The 27,864-nt window shown below is 39.6% G+C and overlaps 1 protein-coding gene across 7 annotated transcripts in view; it reads right to left on the bottom strand.

Moving 5' to 3' along the window:
• The window catches only part of LOC103465345 (low-density lipoprotein receptor-related protein 1-like), a 109,798-nt gene that overhangs the window by 67,770 nt on the left and 14,164 nt on the right, over positions 1-27,864 (bottom strand). For all 7 annotated transcript variants that reach the window (XM_008410074.2, XM_008410076.2, XM_008410075.2 and 4 more), the window contains exons 2-5: positions 23,510-23,632; positions 7,684-7,821; positions 1,409-1,528; positions 793-921 (exon numbers count right to left, since the gene is read on the bottom strand). In XM_008410074.2, the coding sequence (XP_008408296.1) occupies positions 793-921; positions 1,409-1,528; positions 7,684-7,821; positions 23,510-23,632 (510 nt within the window). The remainder of the gene's footprint in view (positions 1-792; positions 922-1,408; positions 1,529-7,683; positions 7,822-23,509; positions 23,633-27,864) is intronic.

Here is a 27,864-nt window from a genome sequence, read left to right as displayed (position 1 = left end):
ATCACTTCAGGCTCTTTAACCCTGCAGCGATCTTATGAGACGGATTCATTTAGACCCCACAAGTCTTTTACACTGGCGAGTCACACTTGCTAGCATCTACACTAGGCCTGGTTTTAAAAAATAAAGGTTCGGTTATCAAGATCCTAAAAAAACAAAATCTTATAAATGGCTCCATCAGTACTCACTTTCTGACTAGCTTCTCAGTCAGTATCTCAAAAACCTAAATATTTATAAATAAAATGGTAAACTCAATTTTCAATGTGGCAAATCTATGACAAGTGAGGTCCCTAAAGTATTCATTTTCAGAGTTTTATGTTTTAGATATTGAATAAAGTTCGGACCTCAAACGTGTTTTTTTTTCATGTTATGGTTTATCTTTCCATCAAGAAAAGGATAAACAAATCTCACACGCATTAAAACTTTTCAAGACGGTTCCAGAACTCTCTTGACTTTCTGAGTGCTTGGATCTACTCAAAAAAACAAAAAAAAAGCTAGACAAGAACATCGAGTCTTTTGCTACAAATAAAGATAAAGAAAGTTATTTACAAATAAATTAATGTGTAATTCATTTGATTCTGGCATTAATTCAGATTTTTTGCCTTTCAGACAGTAAAAAAGGGAATAAAGTCCTGAAACTCAACCAGTTTTCCACACATCCTTACCCAGACTGGGAAACTATTATAAACCAGATTCGATATTCATTAAGACTAACTAGAAATCCTGCTGACTACCGAAAAAGGGCAGAGCTCCAGACCTGAACACAGACAGACATGGTTTCCTGTTGATTCTCACCATTCTTGGCTTTGCAGGAGCGGTTGTCTGGCTGCGGCAGATAGCCCTCCACACAGGAGCAGGTGTAGGAGCCTTCGGTGTTTGTACAGGTCTGGCTGCAGGTCCCGTACACACTGCACTCATCGAAGTCTGAGCCAAAATAATTTTTAAAAAAAGCACAGATGGCCACAGAGTTCATTAAAACATGTTCTTCAGGTAGGAATGATCTAAAAAAAAGACCCAAACTCTATGAAAAAGATTATCCATATAGCAGGTGAAAATACAAAACTAAGATCCCTTATTAAAATGTCAGAAAAGCCACAGAGAGGAGTTTGAGTTTTTCACAGATTATCAGTCTCATACTCTCTGGACATAGTGACAGTTCTAACAAATATGTTTTAAAAAAAAGCATATTTGTTGTTACCTACTGTAACTTTAAGTAGCTTTCATCAACACAAATTAAAGGCAGTGGACTCTTCAAAGAGTGGCAGTGGATGCTTATGCAAATGCAAAAAAACCGTTCAATTCATTGAAAGCATTTCATACATAGGTAGGTATAGGTAGGCATAGGTACCAAATGATTATTCCTTCCTAATTCCACAGGCATCAGGAGGTTCTGTAAAGATAAACAGCTCACCTTTGCATGTCCTTCCATCGGAGCTGATCTCGTAGCCGTTCTTACAGTAGCAAGCCGGACCCTGTGGGGTGACCGCACACTTTTCCTGACAGCCAGTGATCGAGCAGTTGGATATGTACACTGAAGGGAGACAGAGGAGGACAGCAGTGAATGGATGAGCCACGTAAAACAACAAGCAGTACTTTATTAATACATTTCGTGTCACTAAAATATTTACAGAATGACTCTGGCAGATGGATGGATGTGCTGCTTTATGACCCCATCAGAAAAGCAAAAGGTCACAGTGACATGAGCTCCTTGTCCCAGTTGATATAAAATATCATCACTGTCCTGTGATAGGAGTAAAAGGCTGTTTCTCTGAGGATTGAATCCTTAAAGCATTGTTTTCTCTTGAGTAATTGTTTCTGCTGAGAATCCCCAAGGCTGTGAGGTTGATATTAAAGGATAACATAATGTGTCTGTCCATGGCTGCCGCCAGCAAAAAGGCACAATAAATTAGAGTCAGCTCGTCTTATCATAAACTGTCAGGAGATATGATTTGCGTTTCTTCTTCAAATGAAGAATATCTGAAGAAAGACGACCAAAATATTTTTAAGGTACAGAAAAAAATATGGTCTTCACAAAAAAGGAAAAATATTAAGGACAGAAGAAAGTGATATGAAAGGAAAGAAGGAAAAAAGTGTTGAGGGAGAAAGGAAAAAAGGAATGAAGTGAAAAAGTTTATGGGGGATGAGGAGCGGGGAAATGAGGAAGGAAGGAACGAAGGAAACAAGAAAGTACAGATAAGACTCAAAGAAGAAAGGAGGAGAAAACGGAAAGATGGGAAAACAAGTGAACATGGAAGGTCATAAGTAAGTAACACGTAGACAATGAATACTGAATAAAGTCTAGCATACCCATTTTTAGCTTTTCTGTACCTGAAATCAATTTATCTATTGTTGGAATATTAAAAAGGTCATGTGTGCTTCAGAGAATAACATCAGACCTCAGAGTACATGTTTACTAAATTTCCTTCATTTTGACTAATATATTATTCCAATGCAAAGATTTAAGGAAACTGACCTGTAGAATCCTAGACTCCTAAATACTGCAGTCATTCAATTATTTGTGATTCTGGCACTTGTGACAATGTTTGCAATTTTTATATATTGTGAAGCTCTGCCCTAAATTAATTGTACAGGAGTGAAAGGGTGAATGAAGCAATAGGCTGGAAGAGTTTCTCTTGACCTCCGATAATCAATTCGGTTTTAAACCCAAACATGGCACAGACATGTGTATTTTTGCACTACAGGARATTTTAGACKTGTATAATTTGCACAACACTACAGTATTTATGTGTTTTATTGATGCCTCTAAAGCATTTGATCGTGTGAATCACCAAAAACTGTTCGGCAAGTTAGAAAGCAGAGRTGTACCCAAATATCTAATTAGAATTCTGGTYTACTGGTATGGTCATCAATCAATGTTTGTAAAATGGGCCAACACAATATCTGATTCGTTTAAAGTTGGTAATGGAGTAAGGCAGGGAAGCTTACTGTCCCCTTACCTTTTTAACATCTACATGGATGAACTATCAACGCGCCTGAATTGTTGTAAAACAGGCTGTATAGTTGGTGACCGCATAATCAATCACATAATGTATGCAGATGATTTGGTAATCTTAAGTCCATATAGTGCTGGCCTTCAACAACTATTAAGGGTCTGTTCCCAATATGGTTGTGACTTTGACATCAAATATAATGCTAAGAAAAGCAATGTTATGATTGTTAGAAGTAGGGCAGATAAGCATCTGATAACCCCTGACTTCTCTTTATCTGGCATTGTCCTCAACAGATGCAATGAAATTAAATATTTGGGACATTACATAACTGATGACCTGTCTGATGATCGTGACATTCGTAGGCAGTATTGTATGATGTATGCACAAGCTAATACTTTGGTCAGAAAGTTTAGTATGTGTTCATCCGCTGTGAAGATAGCTCTTTTTAAAGCTTTTTGCACTTCACTTTACACGGCCCATCTGTGGCGAAGATACGACAAAAGTAGCCTGCAGAAACTTTATGTGGCCTACAATGACGGCATGAGGCTCCTACTCAGAGTGCCTAGATGGAGCAGTGCTGGCCATATGTTTGTACATAATGATGTTCCCACATGTGCAGCTGTGCTCAGGAATCTCATGTATAGATGTATGTGTAGATTTTCTGTGTCATGCAATAATATAATTGCAATTTTAGTAAATCCTGTTTTTAGTACAGTGAGATTTTTCTCAAGATTGTGGAAACATTGGTGTCATCATTTATTTGTGACTCAGTGAATGTCATGTTTTTTTATTTATTTTTTTTATTTTATTTTATTTCTATTTTATTATTTTTCTCTTATTTCCTTTTTTTATGGACCTTTTTGGTCTGGAATAAAGATTGATTGATTGATTGAAGCACTGCAGATATTAGATGTAAAAAGAGAAATCACAGACTCTGTGTTAAGGCTGACTCAATCCAAAGCACACATCAGGTTTCTGTATGAAACCAAATCTTAGGTTTCATACAGGAACTTCATAAAGGTTTCTATTTGAGGAACAACCTCATATAGAAACCTAAGGCGGTTTTTAGCAGTGAAGTGAACATCCTGTGATGTGTAAAGAGGACACACTGACTCATAGTCAAACAACCAGAGTTATGTCAAACCCACTTGAGATCCACCAGTAGCAAGTGAATCACTTTGCCCAGAAAAACTGACCGACTGTTATTCAGACAAAAACAACACCCTATCTCGAGGCCGAGATGGGATCAGAAGCCTCCTCTTCACACCGCCCAGCTACCAACTTAGGAATTCCACACTTTCACTGTTGACTTGAACCTGAGCAGGAGTTTAATGCTCAGCAAAACGCTCAGTTAACCCACAGAAACCAACGGATTTCTTCTTCTGGTGCATTTTCATATTATATCCGCAGCTCTTCATCTACTCATTGTGGGAATGTGTACCACGTGACCTGCACCTCATAACCACTGAAATGCTAATTTACTGGACACAAGAGGAAAATGCAGGTCTTCCCACTGCACTCCTAAGGCCTGCTGGGAAAACCACCATTCAAATTACAGACAGGCCCGGGATTTTCCAAAACAAGTCTGAGCAACAGAGACCGTTTTAGAAAACCACTAAGGGAAACAATGTAAACAGCCCTCTGTGACACATGATGCAGGGTGTTTATTTTGGAGCAACTGAAACTACATGCTATTTTGGTTTAAAATCCTTCTTATCAACCAGATGACCGGCAACAAAATACTGGCATTATCATTCCCTCATAATCTTCTAATCTGCTTTGTGTTCATAGAAACCCTGGAGCTCCACCTCTTCTGCTTCTCGTGTCTCCATGAATATCAAGAAGGACTTTGTAAGCTGAAGAAATTAACTCCTTTCTTTAAGCATCAAGTTCTGTCGCAGAAATAAACTGAGTGCCACTCATGAGGATTCAATCATTTGTAGTGCAGGTAATGGGGAAAAAGGGTGTGGCAGTGGGTGAAATATAAAGCATGGAAGTGGGTAAGTTACTTTTTGTTTTAAACCATTTAGGTTTAAAACGTAGTTGGCATTAGTAAGTTTTGTTTAATCGTTTTTCTTCATGGCTCTCCTAATAGGACACAAGGATTCCCCCAGAAAACCTGCTAAGCCCGGTGGTTGGGTGTTAGGGCAGCCATTCATCCAGCAGTCCGTCGTGTTTTTCAGTTAAAAAATGTTTAAAGTTGACATGAAATTTGAAAATATCACTTGATAATTATGTGAACACCAACTATAAAGTCTTAAAAAATGCAAACATTTTAAAAAGACTTAAATAAATAGGCCGTGCTTAGCCTGGTGGGGGCAAAAATAAAGCCTGGTGGCCCGCCAGGCTTATAATACACTGAGGAAACCCTGAAAACGGATGGATGGATAAACTATTTTCTTTTCAATATCAACTATTTCCTGGTCTTGTATCTGTTTAATAGCACTTGTTTGTCAATTAAAATAATAACACATAAACAAGGAACATATTTATTAATAATCACTTTAAAATCTACTTACTCATATTTGCTTAACTTAAAAAAAAAACTTAGGGCAGGATTAGATAAGTGTAGCCACTCCTTTTCGGACAAGGAACTGATAAATAACGAACAGAGGGGATGTTTTGAGAATTTATTTACTTAAGCTTTTTGTTTGGCTGATTCTGCTTGCTGTCTTGCCATTTGGTTGTTTCATTATTTCTGAAGGGCCCAAAATAAAAATAAAAGATAAAAAAATAATCTCAAAGCAAAATAAAATAACAGAAACCAAACTACAGAAAAAGATTTTAAAGAAAATCATACTATTTTACAAGCTGATGTTTGGTTTAATTTTAGTAAAGTCTTCACTACATGAATTTGGGGTTAACCAAACATTGTTTTTGAGGTTAAAAGTGTGAGAGAAGAAGAGAAAACAAGGAGAGATTCAAAGAAGTGAAAGTTGTGGTCTGTCAGCATCTCGGCCCAGAACAGTGGATTAGAGCAGAATCACATTTTGAGGACCGGATCTTATTGTCTGACCTCCCAGTGACCCACAGAGGGGCTCTGTGGTTCTCCCTGTTCTATTTCCCAGTTCAGCCAGTGGACTTTCAGCACACAGCTGTTATCCAGTCTGAAGATATGTCCATATCTGAGGTATTTTTTTCCTCATTCTGGATGCGTCCAGGGCTGAATTGTACACAAAGAAAAAAACCCTCTTCAAGAAAGTCACTGAGTGATGTTGAGCACAGAGGCCTGACGGGAAAGGAACAACAATCTTTGCAGGAATTTGCGAATAATTCAATGAATATTGCAAAGCAAAGAGTACTAACATAAACACTTTCTGCAGCAAACATTAGGTGGGATTGGTCAGGCCTTGTCCCAAATGGCTGGGCAGAACTATTTGATTGATTCTTTTTAATAAATAAGAAAAAAAAGTCATGTTTTTCGTGCTTTTCTGCATCTTGTTTAACCAGTAGAAAGAGCAAGGAATGCAAAACAAACCATCTTAGCTGATAAAGATTATTTTCAGACTTGAAGCAGCCGCCCTCACTCAAAGTTTCCCACGTGTAATCTCTCAGTGGAAGACATGTTTGCATTTTAGAGTGGCACACATGAATAGATAAACTTATGACGAATCATAAATTCATCATGGATTTTCTCAAATGCTTTCCTGAGTTCTAAATAAGCCAAATACAATTGTTCACGTTAAAAGGCATTTTGAAGTATATTAATCTAAGCAGACATCTTTTGATCATAACAGCACAGCAACATCTAAAGAGAAACATTTCCTGAAGATTTCAGGAAGTAATTTGCCCAAATCTAAATAGAGGGCAAACAAATCAATAAAAAAAAATCAGACTTTAAACAAACTTTAGTAGAAAAAACTTGAATGGAAAAGTTTCAGATGTGTTCGATTGCATTACATAATTATTATCACTACATAACTAGAAAATATGGCCACGTCTGCTGCATGACAGTCACTTGAAGAATCCTCCATGTTGAGGTGAGCAAATCTTCCTTGGTGCAGACGGAGCATCTGCATAAAGTCACAACAGTCTTTGCTGGAGTTCAAATCAAAGCCTGCTACAGCTTCAAAATCAGGCTGAAGCATCATTTACTTAAACCCACATGATTACATTACTAAAGGGCAAGACGGACATTGAATAATGGTGGGCTATGCAATTACTTTTTTTTTTGCTTAAATAGTTTGTTTTAGTGTGAAATTGTTTGTTTTAGTGTGGACAGGCTCAAAATTACTGCCAAAGATGTTCAAAAATTAACAACTAATGCAAGACTGGCGCAGATTTCTGATTTTCTACATCCGCTGATTTGATGTGTAATCTGAGATTATTTCTGGTTGTTAACCTTTAATTCACATAACATAATAATGACAGTTTTACTTCTTCTGCTCCCTTAGATTTCACACATAATGCGTTTATATCAGCTCTTTTTCATATTTTGGTTCTCATTTGTTTTGACTTCAGTCAGCAATTTCTTTAAAAAGACACGACATTGATTGGAGTCATCATAAACAGGTTCCCACTTTCAAGTTTCAGAACGGCGACTTCCCCAATGTGTGCAGAGCGAATAAAACGTCTCGACTCTGTTCCACGCTGAGAACGTCCAACACTCACAGCAGTCTTGAAATGTTACATCACGCAGTCTTTAACACAGACCTTGTAACGTTAGTCCTGTTGTTCAAGTGCATATTTCGCATTTGCAAAAGTGCTTACAGCTTGGTGACGAACACGGCGTTACCTCTGCAGTGAGGTCCCTCATCCCAGCCGTCGGTGCAGTCTGAGACGCCGTTGCACAGTTTGCTCATGTGGATGCACAGCTCTGTCCCCCCACACTGGAACTCGTTGGGTGGGCAGCGTGAAATCGCGCTGTGTGGACCTGAGAGAACATGGCAACAAAAAGCAATTAGCATACAGGGACGAAGGGAGACGCTGAGTTGAATTATGTGAAATACAACTGGACAAAACCTGAAAAGTTAAGGATTCATTTCTTGGCAATAGAGTAAAGTTTATTAAAAAAAAAACATTTTTAATCTTTTTTTGTTATTATTGAGTTAAAACTATGTGACGTATGCTTTGCTGTGAAATCATTGTGTCTTGCCAATAAAATACTTTCAGTATCTACGTAAAGCCCTTTTCACTCCTTCAGCCTCGCTTTATGCTGGAGCTGTGGGCTCCGCAAATCAGGCGGCACATTTGTCAGAGTGAAGGAGCAGAAAACATTTCTTTGATCTCAAATCAACATATCAGTGTACCTTTCATCTAACATTATGTTTTGTGTTTTTCTATGCTTGCATTTACTCTTTTTCTTCAGAGATAAACCCAAACAACGTGCCCCAAAACAGCACAGGAAGACATAAAAGATATCAGCACACAGCTCTATTTTCCATGAAAAGCTAGATGAATTACAATTTAAGAAATGATCAGTTGCATTGTGTTATTTTCTGTAACATTTTGTACTTATTCATCAGGATGTGTGTGTGTGTGTGTGCGTGCGTGCGTGCGTGCGTGCGTGTGTGTGTGTGTGTGTGTGTGTGTGTTTTTGTATTTTTGTGTCAGAGCACTCAGGTGCACCACTCTGCATTGTCATTCAAGGCCAGATTGCTATTGGTGAAGAAGATGATTGCATAAGGGAAAAAAAGCAAAATGACACCATCCTGGTTTAGGGTTAGATCAGGCATAACATTATGACCACCTGCCTAATATTACGTTGGCTCCTCTTTTGCTACTAAAACAGTCCTGACCTGATCAGACCTGGACTCAACAGGACGGCTGAAACCAAGACCAGGAAAAACATTGCAACGAGTGCATCTTGGTGCCATTTGTTCCCCAGGTAGATGATTCACACATACACACACGCACGCACGCACACACACTCCCATCCATATATTGTAAGCACAAACAGGAATGATCAGACCATGCTCCTCTTTCCATTCTGACAGTAACAAACTTGGACCAGCCTTCGCTCCCCACAAACATCAGGGAGCCTTGGTCACTCACGATGCTGCCAATATGCTTCCTCCAACTGTATCCACCACAAAACACAAAATAAAAGGCCAAGAGGAAGTTGGGTTTAAAAAAGAACCTGGCAGATTCATATGTAGAGGAATTTCTTGGTCAGCGGTTTTCATGTGCTTTCAATGCTTCAACGTTCCTTTCAGAATAGATTTTTTAAATATTCTTTTTGAAGTTGATCTCTATCTTTATTTAGTTGAGGTTTTTTTTCAATGGCAAAAATCAACCAGTTTCTTTGGTTGCTCCTATGTCATACTGGCTCATAGTTGGCTCACTATGTGATCAATGACCAAAGAGGCAAACTGACCTTGAGCCAAAATAGCTTTAGGCAATAAATAAAGAAAGTAAAGAACTTATTTCTCCAAATTACCTATTGTATTTAATTATTTAATCAAATCACACTACTCCACATACCAACCAATAAAGTAAGAGATATTCAGCAGAATATTGATCCCTTATTTGATCCCTCTCTGTTAGCTATTTACCACCAAACACAAAGCAGCAGCGAAGGTGAAAGGAATTTGATTCATGACTGAGACTCTGGGCGGTATTGATCATGAGATCCTGTGTATCATGATCCATCTAACTGAGAATCTGATCAATAGCGTTCTCCGCTTGCCTTCTGGTGTTGCATCTGACTTCAGGCCGCCGCGTCACGTGCATCATTTCAACACCTTTGTCTGCTTTATCTACGACCTGCAAGGATTTGTTGAAGTCAGACTTAAGCTAAATATTCTGTTCCATTTTTAAATTCTCTTTTTTGACTTCATTTACGAAACAGGCAAACTGTTCCTGCTGAGTGACAACTCAGCCTTTTGGCAAAATAGGTGAAGGAAAACTTTTGATTGAGAAAGTCACACCAAGAACCGGAGAGTACGCTTATTTATTCACGCAGACCGCCTAAAAGCCTCCCATTAGATTAGACTAATTTCCCTCAGGCAGAGTGAAATAAAGTGGCTGTCTGATGCTGCCCTGCCTGGCCCACCTGGGCCTCCCTTCAGGCAGCAAGCAGGATTGATGAAGCAGACTTCTGCACAATGCTCTGCACAGCAGCACTAAAAGGAAAGGTCTCTGCATATTGCCCTTGTCCCTGCATAAACCCTCAGCGTATGTTAGATGAGTTTTCACAGCCACTTTTAATGCTGTGATGTTAATTTTTGTATTTCAAGTAAGAATATCTCGTTTCATGTTTGTTTAATTGTAGATGCAGTTACCTGAAAAAAAAGAGCTAATTTTGAGATGATTTATTAAAGCTACTAGACCTGCAGACTGTGTAAATTTAAATTTGCTGCAGATATGGTTTGTTTCTAATAGGATAACTTTAATTATTCTGTAGCTGTAAAACAATTATTTAAGATAAAATCTACCCGCCCAGCCCCTCAAAAAAACACAAGCTTCCACATGCAGATGATCTCTAGAGGCGCCGCAAAACATCAGAGTCCTTTTATTAGGCTTTTTTGCAAGTTTGCCTGAGCGTCTTCAGTTTAATTTTCAGATTCTGTAAACTGCAGAAAGACCTTTGGGATATTTAAGAAAAAAAATTGTGGAAAACCTGCAAAAATCAAAACAAATGGAAGATTTTTTTTTTCTTTTGTAGTGAGGATCTGTGCAGACTACGGCAACATCCGGTGTAGTGTAAAACCAGTTGGCAGCTCAATTAATGTGCCTGCTGTGATGTCACTGCAATATACACACAAAAAAGAAACAGGAGGGGAATTATCTGCTATAAACCTTTATTAAACATTATTTTTTTGTGAAATCCTGCAATGAAAATCCACATTTTATTACCGAGTTGCGTTTTTATGGTTAACAGAAATTTGTTAGTTAAAAAAAAAAAAAAAATCCACCACTCTAAAACATCTTTAATGAACAAAGACCATAGGTCATTTTTTTATTTTTATTTATTTATCATTGTGATTTTCACCACAGGAAAAAAATAACATGACATCTCATTTGTGGCATAATGCAGCTGTGATTTAAATTACAGAAATGTTAACACAGTGCTTATGATTTCATGATCTCCATCTTTGCTGTTGGTCTGCTGAACAGGGCGATGCACATGGCAGACATCCCCAGAGACGCTGTAGCAGTCAGTGCTGGTAGAGCTACTGGAAGGAAACCAGCAGGAGCGACCTATTGCTCATCAAGCCAAATGACCACCTTCACTGAGTCTGCTGTCTATATGTAACCCAGAAGCAAAATATGAACAATAAGCACACCAATGCACTGGCATACAGGCCTGGTGCAGCACAATGCTGTCAGAGGAGTCTTTATGGCTCTGAAAGTGCAAAAAATAAAGGGAAAATCGTTCCTACAGAGACAATGAATGGCTACTTCAAGTGGAAACAGACAGATTGTCTCTTCCTGATCATATTCCTGAACTTTTTTTTTTTTTTTCCTGGATGAAATTTCCAGTCTTGTGACTTTTGATGCACGGCCCAGTGACTCATAGCACCCTTCATCCAATAGGTCTGCAGGATGCTTGGGCCATAACTCTCTCTGGTAACTGCTTTCTCCAAAACCTGACGCAACGATTTAAAACATTATAAACATCAGATCTTTATTAGCACACTGACACTCCTATCAAGAAGAGTTATGAGTCAGATGTTGTTTCCTCAGAGCAAGATAACACCATCATCTCTGCACTTGTAAAGTGCAAAATACATTGTTTGATCACTCTTCTTGTAAAATGTAAAACCCCAGACATACAGTATGAAGATCTTCACAAGAAAACAAATGGCAAAAAAACAGGAAGAGTATTTGCCCTTGAGCAACAATATTTAAAGTCTGATCTCTGTCTAGATCTCTATATACATGCATAACATTTTGACAAGGTGGACCAAAACATAGGACACTACTGTAGCACATCACTCCTTCCAGACTTTTGTTTTGAGGAAAACTTTGAAATCTACCATTTTTTGGATGCGGCGAGATCTCAGGGGCGAAGCACACGACCCATGCATGCATGTTCTCTGTCACAGGTTCGAATCTCGGCCTGTTAACCTTTGCTGCATGTCTCCTGTCTCTCTCACAGTCCATTTTCCTGTCACTACCACATAAAAGTCACCAGGATTTTAAAGAATCCTTAAAAAATAAATCTATTGTTTGTTTTTTTTCAACTTTGTAATTCTACAATACTTTGTGGCGGTCTATCACAATAATATCTATACTTTTATAAGTGACAAATTGTGAAAAAGTTGAAGGGAGATGAATGATTTTACTTTGCACTGTAAAACCTGTCAAAGTAAAGCAACCTTTTCTCCTTTGGCTGATGTTTTAAACCAATCACATGGCTCCGTGACTCAAATTTTTCTTTCCTCTGCGTGGACACAGTCCGGTAATCTTCTTTTTTCTACATCTCCTCCCTTCATTTTTTTTCGTCAACATCTGCTGACCCATTTACAGTAAATGTTTAAATGGGAAGCCAACGTGTGGAAAAGGCACGCTGTTTCTCAAGAGGCAGAAAGTATAAGTGACCAAAACCAGAGAGCCAAGCCAGAAGACCATGTGGGACACCTCGTCCATATACGGTGGACAAAAGGGTTCATTCTAGCGGGGTCCTGGCAGCTGGGGTGGGAGTCACAGTGGAAAAAGGCATTGCTAATTTAAAATAAACATTTCATTCAACTTCCCTCCACTGAGAGTGAGCCAAGTTAGCAAGCTCAAAGCTTTGTTCTATGAAGAGTTTCTTTCCTACTTCATTCTGTAAGCATTTTGTTGACGGTACACCTTTAAGTAGACTGGAACCTGATTATGATGTCACTATTGCATCAACAAAAAAGTGCAGAAACAAAAGTGCAAGTGGTTTAAGGGTGGATATTTAACTTTATGAAGAACGAAATACTGTCTCATTGCTAGAGATATTCTCAAATGCTGTCAGAGATTCCCCTCTTTCCTTATCTAAAACCTTGTCTCCATTGAGTGGCATGTCTTTAGTTGTAGGTACATAAGACAATGGCAAAGTATGGATGGGGCGGAGCCACTGCTGTCACACAACACCGTCCATTAATTGGAGGACAGAAAAATGTCACTGCTTGGGACAAGCATGAGGTCACTAGAGTATAATATTTGTCGTCACACAAGTATGATGCCATGTTAGGCCTTTGGGTTTTACCCCACCTGGCCAGTGAGTGTCCAGTTAGTGATGGAAATGCCCTCCTGTTTGCACCAACCCATAAAATACCGTCACCAAACTGCTTAATGTGAATGCTCTCGTACTTTCCGTCTTGCAGCATGTAGCGGTTGTTTCATCCCCTGGATGATCCATTTTCTCACACCGTTGTCCCTGCAACAGGCAGGGGCAAAGGTCCCTGCTCGAGACGGGTGCTGGTGCCTATCTCCAGCGAGACCCAATTTAGATCCATTTATATTTCAGCAGTCTGTCATCCATTGTTCATGTTGCTGGTTTGTGGTTCTTGTACACTGCTGCTCTGCAATTAAAGAAGAAGCTTCCACTGATGTCAATCTGAGCATGTTTATTCCTACTTTTTGGGTCTCGTCTCCATGACCGGCAGACCAGCATGTTGCTTCATATATTTATTTAACCAGCATCTTTGTACCTTCTGTGTTTACCTGGAGAAGCACTTTGGGTAAGTAACGCTGAAAACTCCGAACAATGCCATTCTTCAAGACCAGATTGAGGTAATGCAGGATTTTTGAAGCCTTGTACGAATTGAGTCTTTAAGCCGCAGCACACAGTGATGAATCACATGCTATTTTCCAGACTGAGGGACTGAGGTGGTTTGGGGGTAGTTTATTGTAGGTCCAAAGAACTAAGGCCATTGTTCGGATCACGCAAATCGGCTGCAATTCCCTGCAAAATAGGCTGAGCCATAGTATTGTAAGGGGTCTCACATGTGAAGTCTGACCTGAGCCATGCTCGGTGAGACCGGGGCTGACGAGCAGAGGGTGGGAGCAAGCAGGTCACCAGCAGGGGAAAAGTAATAAAGAGGTACCAGCTTCAGTATGTCTGGTCACTTAAATCTGCCAGTCTGCCTCAGGGCAGGTGTGGCTACAATGTAGCTTTTCACCATCAATGTGCATTTGAATGGGTGAATGACTGACTGCAGTGTAAGAGCTTTGGAGTCCTCAGACTTGATAAAGTGTAATACAAATTTACCATTTTTACCATAAGATAATTCTGTTAAAAGGATATCTCAACATACCAACACGGGATAATGGTCAGAAAATGTTCCCCATGTGTTTTAGCTTTGTTTGAAACTCTGCAGCTTTGAAGGTGATGGCACTGAAATTAATAAATTAGAATATTGATGATTTAATCAATGTGGTCATTCTAGCTGTGTCCACATGTAAACCCAAACATTAGCAGCTACACCTCTTTGCTGTCTCCAGGGATTCTTGGCAGGCTGTTGGATGATGCAACCTCCTGTTTTTGACTGGATTTCAAAATATAAGTGCAAAAATGGGATTTCTTGACCGTCACACCACATGATATTTAGTTAAAAGAACATTTTCATACAATGCTTGTTTGAACGTTACAATGGAGTTATAACTAAAAATGCCTCAAGAATTTGTACAGGATGAAGAAAAGACTTTGAAAATCATGCCAAACAGAAAAGAAAATATATATATTCACAGATTTAATGTAATTTTAAGACATTTTTGAAACAGGAATTGAGTTCGGACAGTCGCATGAAATTTTTGACCCTTTAAAAACCACAAAAATGGCCAAGAAAAACAGCTTTTGAAATGTTAAAGAAGGTGTGTATGTGGGAGGTATATTACATATTTGTGGTTTCTTTTTATGAGCTTTTTTAACTGTAAAAAGTAGAACCAGACAAAAAAAAATGGGGCGTAACGTCAGTAAATGAAAACTGTGTTCATCTTTGGCTGTCTCGTCATTCTTTTCTTATCAATAAGGCAGTAAAGGTTTTTCTGTCCCCTTATGACCTTATTTTCACTGACTATCGCCTTGGCACGATGCTCTTGAAGCACAAGGCCCATTCTCAGTTGCAGCCCTAAGGCACCCGATGACCTTCCTCTCTCGCCTGTCCTGCCAGCAGAACAAAACTCCCAACAACCAGGACATGGCATCAGAATCGAGATCCAACAAAAGCTTTGCTGAGTCTGAGAGTGGACAGATGGGATCCCCTGGGAGTTGGTGGTTTAACGTCTGCCCTCCACAAAGCCTTGTCAAAAAGTTTATGGACAGCAGAGCGAGCACAGCAAGCTCCACAGAGCAGGGAAGGAACAATATCCACTCACCAGCACTGAATATATCTGATAGAAATCCTTTAAATACTTCAGCCTACAGGTGGAAAACAACACACTGAGCTACCACTGAAACAGCACCTGTAGCGTCTTATTTACAGCGAGACGTCTAAATATAAATGTTTTTGACAGCCGCGGATCACCGGGCTTGTTTTCACCCAGACATGTGCAGCACAAATGTTGTTTATTCCAACGATCCGTGGCTTTAACGCCGGTGGCAGACTGTGTGATGCCTTCACTGCACTCTGTGTTTGGTGGTTGGATCCTTGGCTCTGCTTGCCTTCCAAGATATCAACAGCACATTTTTATTCCTTCATGGGGGGTGGAGGGGCTTTTGGGCCAGCTGGCAGGGTTACAAGCAAAGCAGGAAGGCTAAATCCATCCCCCCCCTGACAAGCACAACAAACTGAGTCTTCTCAAAACACACAAGCAGCAGTGCTCCTTGGGGGCAGAGCAGCCACTGAGCAAACAGTTTGATCAGCAAAGCACATTGCAACACATACAGGACAAAAACTGCCCCAACATAATGAAAAAAAAATTTAACTGCTGGTTACAAAAGGACAAAAGTAAACACAGTAAAATAACAGTACACACAAAGGAAATAAGTGGGACATTTTGAAGAAGTTGACTTTGAGTTTTAAGTAATTTAAGCTTTTAATTTCGTGTGTTCAGTGTATATTTAAGGGTAACACACGTCAGCAGCATAAAAAACCCCAATAAAAAAAAAAAAATCCCTATTATTTTATATTTAACAATCTAAACTGACTCTGTCATGTCCTTTCTTTAGCCTGTTTTATTGAGGAAGGATGACATCTCTACCCACGGCTGGAGTCCAATATTATGTCCTGTCTCTGTGCAGCTCAACACATGTAATGACTGTGAAAGGTCCTGATGATGCACCAATCAGAATGTTGTGGTCACTTTTATATCTCTAATCACCTTTAACCTGCTGATTCTGATTTTTCTTTAGAACTACAATATCAGAAGATACAAAAATGCATTTTAAGTACTTTGCTTAATTTTTCCTGTCATAAGACTTCAGTAAAAAAGAAATGATTAGTTTACATTTTAAGCCACGTTTATCATCTGATATTAGCACTTAATGCAGGAAAGCAGAGAGTTGCACTCAGATATTTCAGTTCATGCCACCCAGAAAAAGGATCAATTCAGAAGTTAAAGGAGTCGGTTATGTTGTATTATTTTCAATCACATGCTCTCTACCTGGATTTCAGGTGATTACTAATCAGCACCTCACTTTGTAGAATGAGGCCTGCTTGCAGGGGATTTTTTTTTTAATAAATCTTGTGGTTCCTTAATTTTTTCAGAACCTTATACTTGGAAAACCTGTGTTCAACCACTGTTGCTCATGAGGCCTTTCGGAAAAAACGTTTTGTCCGCTCCAGCCTGAAAGAACTCTGGCACTCCCAGAAGGTTGCACTCTTCAAAATCCAACATGCTTCATTAAAGACACAGGTTGCTCAAAACACGAAGAAAGGCATATTTTCTAGACTCTATCTACCCTTCCTGTTATCTTCTGAAAGTCGTGCTCTTTCTCAAACACAGCATAAACCATAAGAATGACTCGGCATGTTGTAGAAATTACATTTCTTTGCCAAACCTTCTCGCATCTCTAAACACATTATTAATATTAAAAATGTTTAACTTTGACTCTTGAATTTTTTCCTTGCTACCCACTGCCACACCAGAAAGTGTTTTGCTGCCACAGAGTGGTTCAGCTTATGTACGATGCGCTCACTGATTACAACAATAACAGACTGTTGAGTTTAAGACTGGACAGTCGCTGGTCAGGGTGAGGAAGAGGAAAACTGACCAATACCAAACACCAGTCGAATTTACTGTGCATCTCTAGACATAAGTTAAATGATCTACTAAATAAAAAAGCCACAAAGTCCCACTGCAGACAGTGATTTATGTTTGTTTGGTTTTTTTTTACATGGAGCAATAGAAAATAAATCCAAGAGACAGGTGACTAATTATAACAGAGAAGAAAAGCTTAGCAAAGGTCTGAGGGGGATAGGAGAGAAGGATGAGACTAATTGTCATCTTAACAGAAAACAAACCAGCAGAGACTTAGGTTAAACAACGTCAGCCAGAGGAAAGCTGGATGTTAAATTATTTAGCTTAGACACAGGATGCAGTACTTTACTTCAGCTCCTAATGAAATGCAGGTGCTGTAGCGGGAAAGATGTAGCCCCAGGCAGAGCCAGGTGTTCTGCATTTGTTTTCCCCAGCTTTAGAAATGCAAATGATCACATTATTATTGTTCATGTCCTTCTTTGTGTTTCCTCAAATTGTTCTTGCTTCCCCTTAAGCGGTGCCCTTGGTCTGGCCGGCTGCTGTAAGTAGAGCCTGCTGAGATTACAGATTGTTCTTTTTTTATTATTATTTTAAACCCCTTACATGCTTTTCTTGGCTGAACACACACCAGATTGTCCTTTGCTAAGCTCCACTCTGCCCTCTCCCCCGTCCATCTAAAAAAAAAAAAAAACCTATCACTGGGGATTCAGCCTCATCTGACCACACACTTAAACAGAATAGATACATAAAGAGATAAGATATTCATTCAGGCCACAGAGCTCAGGTATGCATAAAAAACAGAAGAACCACTATTCTGAAAATTGCAGCAGATGCTCCAGACCCATGAGTCAAAACTTTAGCAGATGCAGTCACAACTAAAGTAGGTCCTTGTGGGAAAACGGCACTCTCTGCTGTGGAGCAGCATTTCATGTTGATGGGAATCTGAGCTAGTAGTGGCTCACTTTGTAAAGAAGCCAATGTATGTTTCATATTTGTCCCAAATATCCACTAGCTGTTGGTCAACCATGCAGGTGTTACTTTCTCAAAAATTATAGCTCCCATTTGCTTCTTGCACAATTTACATCGCTTGAGTACGACTGCCGCAATAAAGTCAGATTAAACAAGACGCTTAGAGAAATATATCTCATATTCATGCCAGATTTATAGTTATATTTTAAAGCTCATGCCAGTACAAGTGAAATACTACTAAGCAAACATAACTCACTAGGAAGGGATGCCAAATAAACCTCTCGGTTTTCTGAAAGGACAGTACAAAAACTAATTGAAGAGCAGCAATGTATTACAAGTACACCCTCTTCTAACTGTCATCATGGCGGTGGAGGGATGATGACCTGCATTTGATTTGTAGTGACAAAACGTTGGCACCTTGCAGTCTCTTATTGCAGCGGTTCCTAACCCTGATCATCAGGAGCCGCTGTCGGGCATGTTTTAGGTGTCTGCCACACACCAGACTTATTAAACTTGGTGACTTACAGGCTTCAGCAGCACTAGATAACATCTAGAAGAGGTCATAAAATAATTTAAATCAAGTGTGCAGGAGTAGAGACTCATCTACAACATGCAGTTCAGGGCGTCTGAGGACCAGGTTTGGGCACAAGTGGTCTCTACAGTGTAATAAAGTATTCTGCTTGGTTGACTAAGTAAGAATCACTCATTAACACTTATACAAGCTGAGTAATTAGACCTGTTATGGATAGTGCAAACAATACAGGAGATATCATAGACCAAAAAAAAGCAACCAACAAATTTACTTCTTAATACAAAAGGCACTTCTGGACTTCCAAACAAATCAGAGGTGGGCCACAAGATTTCTGGCCAGTGGAAACTGAGGGATTAGTCTTGTAAACAGAAAAGGAAAATAATTCAAGAACAAAAGGTAACAGACAGCAAATTCATATAAAGTAAAAGTTGATTCCAAGATCATTACTGGGCACCTTTTTTTTAAATTAGGACATCGTAAAACAAGACTTAATGTTTGTTGTTTTCTCTGTAAAGTCAGTGATTGTGCAACATGTTTTGCTGAAACAAAGTGGAACACATTTTGACCAATTTCGCCACAGCCTACTTGTAAATATAATTTGCCAAATGACCAACATATCACTTCTTTTCGTTTGTGAGACTCTGGTTCTTCATCTCCTAATTTCGAGCTGAAGCTGAGACAGAAGCTGCCCTCGCCGTGGGACGGAGTTTCAATGGACACGTCAGTCTTACACCCCAAACTCTGGTAGGTGACCAGCCTCCCAGGTGAACATCTCTTAATATTTCTGCTGTTGCTTATTAACCCAAAATGACACACAATGCTGCACAAAATGCACATCCACACATTTCTTTGGCTGTGGCTTTCTTCCTAGCATTTGCCCACCACGTCCATCTGACCCAGTAACCCAGTTTATAAAGACATTGTGAGGGTGGGAAAGGAAATGGACAGTGGCTCACTTCACAGGAACCACAAAGCCCCCAGGCGGATGTTGACCAATACCAAACACCAGTCGAATTTGCTGTTTAATATGTTGCTGGCATTCGGTTGGAAACTCGATAAAAATGTTTTTACATGAAACCAATACATGTCTTGGAAATCGGCTGCTTTTGAACTAGGCAGGATTTGAGAGCTTTTAAGGTTCAAGTTGCAGGCTTCATTTACAGCTAAAACGTTGTCTTAATTACATTGGGATGCCGGGTAAGAGTTTGACTTGTTGTTATGTTTGTCTTGTGAACCAGGATTCTACCGAGGATTAGGAAATAATCAGAATTGGCTTAAAGTCATTGTTTCTCTGACAACAAGAAAAATACGCAGTAACATCAGACTTAACTTGGAGCTTTACGAGCACAGAGGGAACACAAAATTCTAAGCAAAGTTATTTAAACCAAATGCAGAAGCCACCTGTGTGGGAAAACACAAAGACTCGTCCTCCGGTCAATCGGGAATAGTCTAAACAGTTACACCTTTGACAAAAGCACATAAACCTTTTCTTAAAGCAAATGGAAACAACATCCACCTCCAAAGACTGGATATCCAAGGACATATCCTGTCTCTTTAACCCTTTCATGCATAGTGGTCACTACAGGGGACAGATGTCTAAAAGCCATTTTCTTGTGCTTCTTGTGGATTTTCATGTTATAAATGCACACAGACCACTGAAATGGACACTAATGCATCATAAAATACATTATCAACCACTGGCCATCAGCTGCAAATGCAAGAAGTCATTTTTGTTAAATCCAACATGGCCGACCCGGTCCCTTCTTCTACTGTAGACGACTCTTGAGGTAAAAAATAATAATTGTAAAGAACAAGACTACTGATATATTTTTAAAATAACAACTTTGTATTTGGAGAAAATTACAATTGATCACCTAAATAAAATAAAATAAAAAACTATATATTTTTTACAAACATTTTTTTCCTACCTTTTTTTATGCCTTAAGAAAATAAAAAAAAATTGGAGAAAATTCCTGACACAAAGGATCATAATTCATGCATGAACATGTTAAGTCCTCCAAATATAAAAGAACAAAACAGGATGGTTTTAGCCATCCAGATATAGCCTAAACAAGGAGGTTAGTCAATTTGATCAAACAAGACACCTTCAAACCACAACAAGGCATCAATAGGTATTATTATATGTGTCTTTCCACTTTGACACCACAATTTCCTCTTGTTTGGACAGAAGGGAATTTTGTTCTTTCTGGGTCTCTTTTGTTTTTTTTCTATTCTTTGAACACCATAAAAGTTGTCTCATCTCAGAAAACAATATTTTGATGTTCCTGCTTTTGAAAACTTGCCATAAGCCAGTTAAGTAGCTTGTGATAGATTCCGCCCATGTTGGTTTTGTCCCAGATAGGGCCGGTTTGGATAAGAGAAGAAATGCAGAACATATTTCCACAGGTTTAGAAATGGGTATATTTAGAGAAACAGTCCTGAATTAGAATAGATTTACTTGGTTTTGCTTCTGGCTGAGACGTTCCACTCTTTTGTAGTGTCACAAAAACGTCAAGACTATAATGCTAATAATGGACAAGATGACCATTATTTGTCATCAGTAATTGTGACAGCAATTAAAATATCTTGTTCAATAGATACCGATTTATAACATCTGAAGTCACATGAAACAATTGGGGGACCGTATGAACGCCGACGCTGTGGTGTTCAGTCTGTGAACAACAGCAGCAAACACGCCAGAGAAAATTCAGGTTTTTCTCTTAGCCCAGCTGAGGCTGGCACCAAGTAAATACTGTAGCGTTTCTTGCAGCAACTTCTAACGACATCACTGCTTCCAATTGCAGGACCAGCAATTTCACGGGACCTGCTTTTTCCAGCCTAAATGTGTGGAGCGGCTTCTAGATAAGGTGCCTGGCACAGTGTCAGGAAGAGAAAAAGGTCGCGCAAAACCGCAAGGAAGGATGGCCCAGCTGAGAGAGGGTGAGGGGGGGCAGGTAGTGAGAAACAGCAGGTTTCTCCATTCCTCAAGGCGAGTTCTTAATGACTTCCAGACATCTGCTTTCAGAGTCTCACATGTCTAGACCGCAGCTACACTTTCTATGCAAGTTAGCATGCCGATGTGGTCAAAAACACACACACGCCTGGCATCTTTTGAAAGTATTTATACTTTTGAATTTTCAAAATGTTTTACTGAGATTTCATGTTACAAGAAAAGCTCATGATTGAAAAGAAAACTGATGAATGTCTTTTTTTGTCTTATCAGTTGTTTCACAGCCCCTTTTCCATGACACCCCTAAATAACTCAGTTAATTATAATTACCTTCTGAAGTCACTTAATTAGTAAATTCCAGGTGTTGTGTGAAGGCCACTCTGCTTGTTGGAGAACGTCAGTGAACAAACAGCATCATAAAGACCAACAAACACAGCAGGCAGGTCAGCGATCAATTGGTGGAGAAGTTAAAAGCAGGATTAACTTATAAAACAATATCAAAAACTTTTGGCTTTGCACAGAGAAATGCAGGATGGAAAGTAGTCAGGGAGCCCAAGGTAACTCTGAAGGAGCTGCGGCTCAATAATCTGTTGGCAAGACAACGATTAATAGCGCTAACTCATGGCAAGAAGCCCTGCAGAGGTCCTGGCAAACATGGATGGATGGGAGCGGCTTCAACCGGCCAGAGTCGTCTCCGTGTCCATTTGATTGACGGCAGGCTGCGTTCGCTGATATGCCTGTGATTTGCGTCACTGCATGAGCAAAGGCCGGACCTTGCAAACTTCGAACAACAACATCCAAACCACCGCGCTGGACCGGTGGACGTGTTGTCTGCTATCAGACAGCTGCTCAGAGTGGAGGAGCGTAATCATGAGCTACACCAGGAGCACATGTGTCAACTGTTAGGGCAGAATGACCGTGATTTCACAGCCCTGCAAGCAGAGAGAAATGGGCATGCAGTGTAGAAACGAGAAACAATACAGCTGTGATTAATGTTCTGTCAGAGCTACAGTTTTGTACTAACATCAGTTTGGCGTGATGTTTTTTATTCTTTGTCTGGGTTTTTCTTTTCAGTAAAGTTAACGCATGGACATAGCCGTAAACCTTTTGGCTGTGTTACCTAAATCTAAAGTTTGCCCATGTTTAAAAAAAAATTAAGTGTCAAAATATTTGAGTACATCATGCTCAAGGCCTGCCAGCGATCCAGCCCATATTCAATACAAAAATACAATAACAACATCTAGAAGAACACACTGCACTGGCTAGAACCGAACCGGACATTAACCAGCTACAGTGAGACTTGGCGATTGTCAAAGTGGCTTTACTTCACCCCAGACTGTCTCATATGTTGGGTCTATGGCTGCATCCTCTGTGGATCAGAAGTCGACTCTAAAACCACATTTAACACGGAAAGGCAAACCTTGTAAATGTCCTAATTTATTTGGCACAATAGATCCAAATAAGAACAAGAGGCCATCAATCCTAGTGTTGTCTGATTTCATCTGAAGAAGAAATCAGACACAACAGCACTGGCCAACTTATTTGATATGTGTGTGTTGATGATTTTGGCAATGGCCCTCATCAAAACATAATGTTTGTTTCTGGTTTTCTCAATAGATGACTGTATGGTGCTTTTTATGACTTTGTATTTTTGTGTTTGAACTGCCATGTTTCTGAAATGTGATATACAAATAGATTAATTGTGCACATATGTAGACATTACTTATGGAATGCTCAGTCACTCAAAAAAATTGCATTCCTTGCAAAAAATAAAATAAAATTTATTAACAAATTAAGCTGAAAAATTTGTTTTTTTGCTGCACTCACTTCATGGTAAAAAAAAATGTACAGACTTTCCAGAGGCCGGCCACCTAAGCACTTTTCTGTGTCTTGAAAATGGAATCGGACCGACCTTCATGGTGCTGGCAATCACCGATAATTTGAATTTCTCCTTTATATTTTACCAAAAATTAAACTAAAAAACTAATTTAGTGTGTAAAACATTGTGTGATTATAAATTTCAGTGATTAATCTCTGTTGTCGAGGACTTACAAACGTCAGGATCCTCGTCTGATCCGTCTGGGCAGTCCTTCTCGCGATCACAGCGCCAACCTTTGGAGATGCACGTCGCTCCATCCTTACACACAAACTGCTTCGGGTTGCAACTCTTGGGGGCTGAAAAGACAAACAGATGTGAAGAAATTAATCATTTTAAACATGGGGACAAATCATCTCACTGATCTTTAGTCCTGAGATCTTGTTAGGAGTCAATTGTCATTTGCCTTCATAAGCTTTAGGAAGGGTGCTTACTGTTGGACAGAATAGGAAAAGAATAAATGTGGAAACAATTTTTTATTTATTTTTTTAAATTGTTGCATATACATATTCATATTCAGATCTGCAACGCACCATGGCCGGAGGGCATCAAAAATGTCCCGTTCAGGTTTCTGTGTTCAGAAATCCTTCCCACTCTTCCCACAGTCAGATGTCACACAAAACAAATCAACTCAAGGCCTTCTCAGAAAAGCACAAGAGCGTTTAAACAAAACACACGGACCAAGCCAAGCGCCGACTTCCACTGAGCGATAACTTTGTGTTACCCAACACCGTGTTAAGAAAAGAAAAGTTGGTTTAACTCACAATAGTCTACAGTGTACGCTTATTTAAACCTGGCTATTGATAGCAAGTCCAACGTTTGCTCTGATGACCACAGGCACCGACATTTCATAACCCTCCTAACAAGGTCTGAACCACATGAGGTTTTTGGATGTCCCAACAAACCACTGTTGTTTTTTGTTAAGTTTTTTCAGTGAAAAAGTATCGAGAGGGAAGGCAGAGTGAAGGCTGAAGCTTCCCTGGGTCTTTCAGTGGAGAAAATCCCAGAACTTGTGAGGGTAGAACAAACCCTGAAGGCTTCACCTTTTAAATCTCTCATTCATGTGTTTGAGAGCCATGAATGGGAGATTTAGTAGAAACATTGCTATTTGCTCAGTATGAATGGACAAATACATTTCTAAAGTTGAGTTAGATTTTAAGTTAAACTGCCTACTGAACAAGAGTGTTTTATCTAACGATAAGACAGTAACACAACTCAGATAACGCAGAGAAGAAAGCCCAGTCCAACCACGTCTTCAGTGCTTTAAATATGGAAGCACTACCTCACTGTCTAAACCTACGTTTTAGACAGCGACGTAGGTAATGAAGTCTGACTATTCATATTTCTCCATACTCTTTTTTTTTCTCATTTTCCATACCTTTCAGGTATGGAAAAAAACACTAAAATCCCAGATTTTCTTTCAGTCCTGGTGTATCTGTCAACAAAATCTTAGAATTCTGTGTTTTTTATTTTTTATTTCAGGTGTAAATTCAGAGATGCTGACTGGAAATGACGGCATTACCTGAGCATAGATGTGAACTGCTGGCCTAGACGGGACAGTTTGGGATAGAAGAGGTTAAGATGATGGGATGAAGTGGGATAAACAGGATGACAGCATTTACATGTGCAGCTACAGCCTCCAACTCCAGCACTAAGAGGGATCATTAAATGGGCTCAACCCAAATACCATAAATTCAATCTGGCATATTACTGCTCCGATCCTCCATCTATCCTCATCTCCCCACCACTTTGAACTGAGCACTCGCACGAGAGGGGTGTCTTTTTTTTCTCTCTCTCTCTCGCAAGTCAGAAGGTTTTGAATTATTCATGATATGCAACCAGGCCCTTGTTGAAGCCCTTCCACTTTGCTCATCATCTTTGCTCTTTGGTGCATGCTTGTTTGTTTGTTTACGAGGTATCATCACCAGCTGCAACAGGCGGCGATATGTGAAGTGAGCCGTTTATTCAGACGCCGACATGAGTCGACTCGACGTGTGGTTAACTTTACGTTCGGTGATGGCTGTGGGAGGAGCTGGCTCAGTTCACAGGCCGCTGCTGACAGAGACTTGGCAGGGAGAAGAAGAAGAAATAGGTCAAGAGGTTAGTTAGTTGGACGTGAAGTCTCACAGGGAAAGTCAGGGAAATGCAGAAAGAGGTCGAGGTCTGACTTGGTGTCCGGGTTATCTGAATATGTCTTTGTTTCTAACTAGTAAGAATATGCTAAGTACCAAAACGGCCTGGCCCTCTTCAGTTTTTGCAAACTGATTAATCCCTGAACATAAAATAAAAATGCCTAAAAATAATATTTCTACAATTAAAGTCAAACTTTGCAATTAAAAGAAAGTTTATCTCAATAAAGAAGCTTTCTGCAACTTTCACAAAGTTACATTTACATATCTTTGGGACCAATATTATTTAATTTTAAATGAATAGATGGATTTAAGCACCATAGTACTTGGGTCTTGAGCAACAGCCGCACCCACTTTTGGAGTGAAGTCAAACTTGTAGATTTAATGAGAGTCGTTGCAAGCCAACAAGTGTGTTTTATGAGTTTTAGGTGTTTGGATGACATGGGAGTCGAGGGAAAACAACAATATGCAGCTGCTTCTGTCGGCTAATTTTAAACAACATCAAACACTGACACGGGAAGACAAAAAGCAAGAGTGGCTGGCGCTGTTGTTCCCTTCCTCTGAACCGTTTTTATGTAACTGTGCAAATAAGTAACCAGCAGCTACGTCAGCTGTGATATTCAAGCATATAAAACTCAGTGAACATATTTGGTTGAGGCTTTATTACACTGATGAGTCAAGAGTTTGCACAGACACCCCCATCGAACCACAGTGTCTATTTTCTCCCGAAGGAGGTGGAGCAGTTTGCAGGAGAAGGAAGTGACACAAAGCTGAATCAATTGTACTAAAAAAACCTAACGTGAGTGAGTTAGGTGTATTTATAGCTTTACAGCTGTGTCAATTTAAGCGGACAGAAAAAAGCTGTATAAAAACCTAAATTGTAAAGGACTACAATGATAATTTCTTTTGTACCAGAAAAAATATATTTTTCTCTTTGTAGCACATGTTTTATATTGATTTCCGTAGAATCATGTTCCAGGTCAGTCTTCAGTGGATATAACCGTAAACTGAATTAACGATGTTATGAAAAGTAAACAGGGGGTTTAAATGCTTAAAGAAGACATTTTTCTGATTGGCGTTCTAAGACGGCAGAGCACAGAAAGAGACTGACTGCTGATAACCAATCAACAGAACTCCTCTCTCATAGTTATAAAAAAAGAAAATCAAACTTTTCTCTTACAAAACACGACCAGGAAAGAAAGATTGCAAATAGGTGAGTAGGACATAAGTTAAAAACACTCGGTGGACAAAAGAAAAGAGATCACAGAAAATGGTTTATGAAGTGCAAGTCAAATAGTCTCACAGCCACAGTTGGCCTGAGTTTCTGTGAATCCTCCGAGTGAGGCTAGAATATTGAGAAGGGATGGTGGAATGTCACACATGCTATCAATAAGCCGCCTGTGTGTTTTTTTTTTAACCAAAGTGGAGTCTGTGTGAAATCTGGACCAGATTTCAAATCCAGCGTCCTTTTGCACCCGTCTGCTCAGGCTCCAGGATGAGCTCGGTCTGTTTGTGAGGAAGAGTCCTCTCCTAAGGCAAACACAGGCCTCACCCGCAGCCCATGCACCATTTCCTCCAACACCCACAGAGGAGCTATAAATAAGTTGTAGGTCTGACTTGAGAGATCAACCGGGCCACTACAAAGCTTCCTGCAGACACCGAAACCAGTGGTTCATTACACACCAGTCAGCAGTGTGAGAGGATACCAAACATAAAGTACACCACTGAACTTCAAGTCAGAAGGTGCATCTGATCCCACGTCTTTGCACTCAGATCCATAGATCCGTCTGGGTTTGTGACAGGACAGGGATGAGCAGCGTATTGTAAAAACAGGAACTTCCCTTTAACTTTTTGCAAATTTTGTCCCGTCATAACCACAAACTTCTGTGGGTTTTACTGGGATTTTGTATGACAGACCAACACAACAGACATGAGAGGAATAGGATGTATGGTTGCCTAAGTGCTTAACAATTAAAAATCTGAAAAGAGCGACGTCATTTGTTTTCATCCCTCATGAGTTGTTAAATTGTCTGTCTGCAGCAAATCATTTAGTGTGCAGCTCTACCAACTTCGGACATTTGGAGATTTGCCCCTTGTTCTTTGCAAAATGCAGCTCTGGAGAAAACATGAAGAGCCCACTGCACTGAACCCCTTTGAATACTTCCTGGTTTTTCCACCAAATACTGATTGGTGGAAAAACCAATCAGTTTTTCCACCAATCATTAGTTTTGTTGTTTCTAAATGAACACAAACTTGTTTTCTTTGCATTATCTGACGGCTGAAAGTACTGCATGTTTTTCATTATTTTTCCATTTCTCATTGTCTGCAAATATGGACGTTCAGAGACATGCTGTCAGTATTTCATAAAATAGGAGAACAATGTTCATTTTACTCAAACTAAG

Source organism: Poecilia reticulata, linkage group LG5 (genome assembly GCF_000633615.1).
Source record: "Poecilia reticulata strain Guanapo linkage group LG5, Guppy_female_1.0+MT, whole genome shotgun sequence".
In the NCBI taxonomy this organism is placed as follows: Eukaryota; Metazoa; Chordata; class Actinopteri; order Cyprinodontiformes; family Poeciliidae; genus Poecilia; species Poecilia reticulata.
This window is presented reverse-complemented; position numbering and strand designations above follow the sequence as displayed.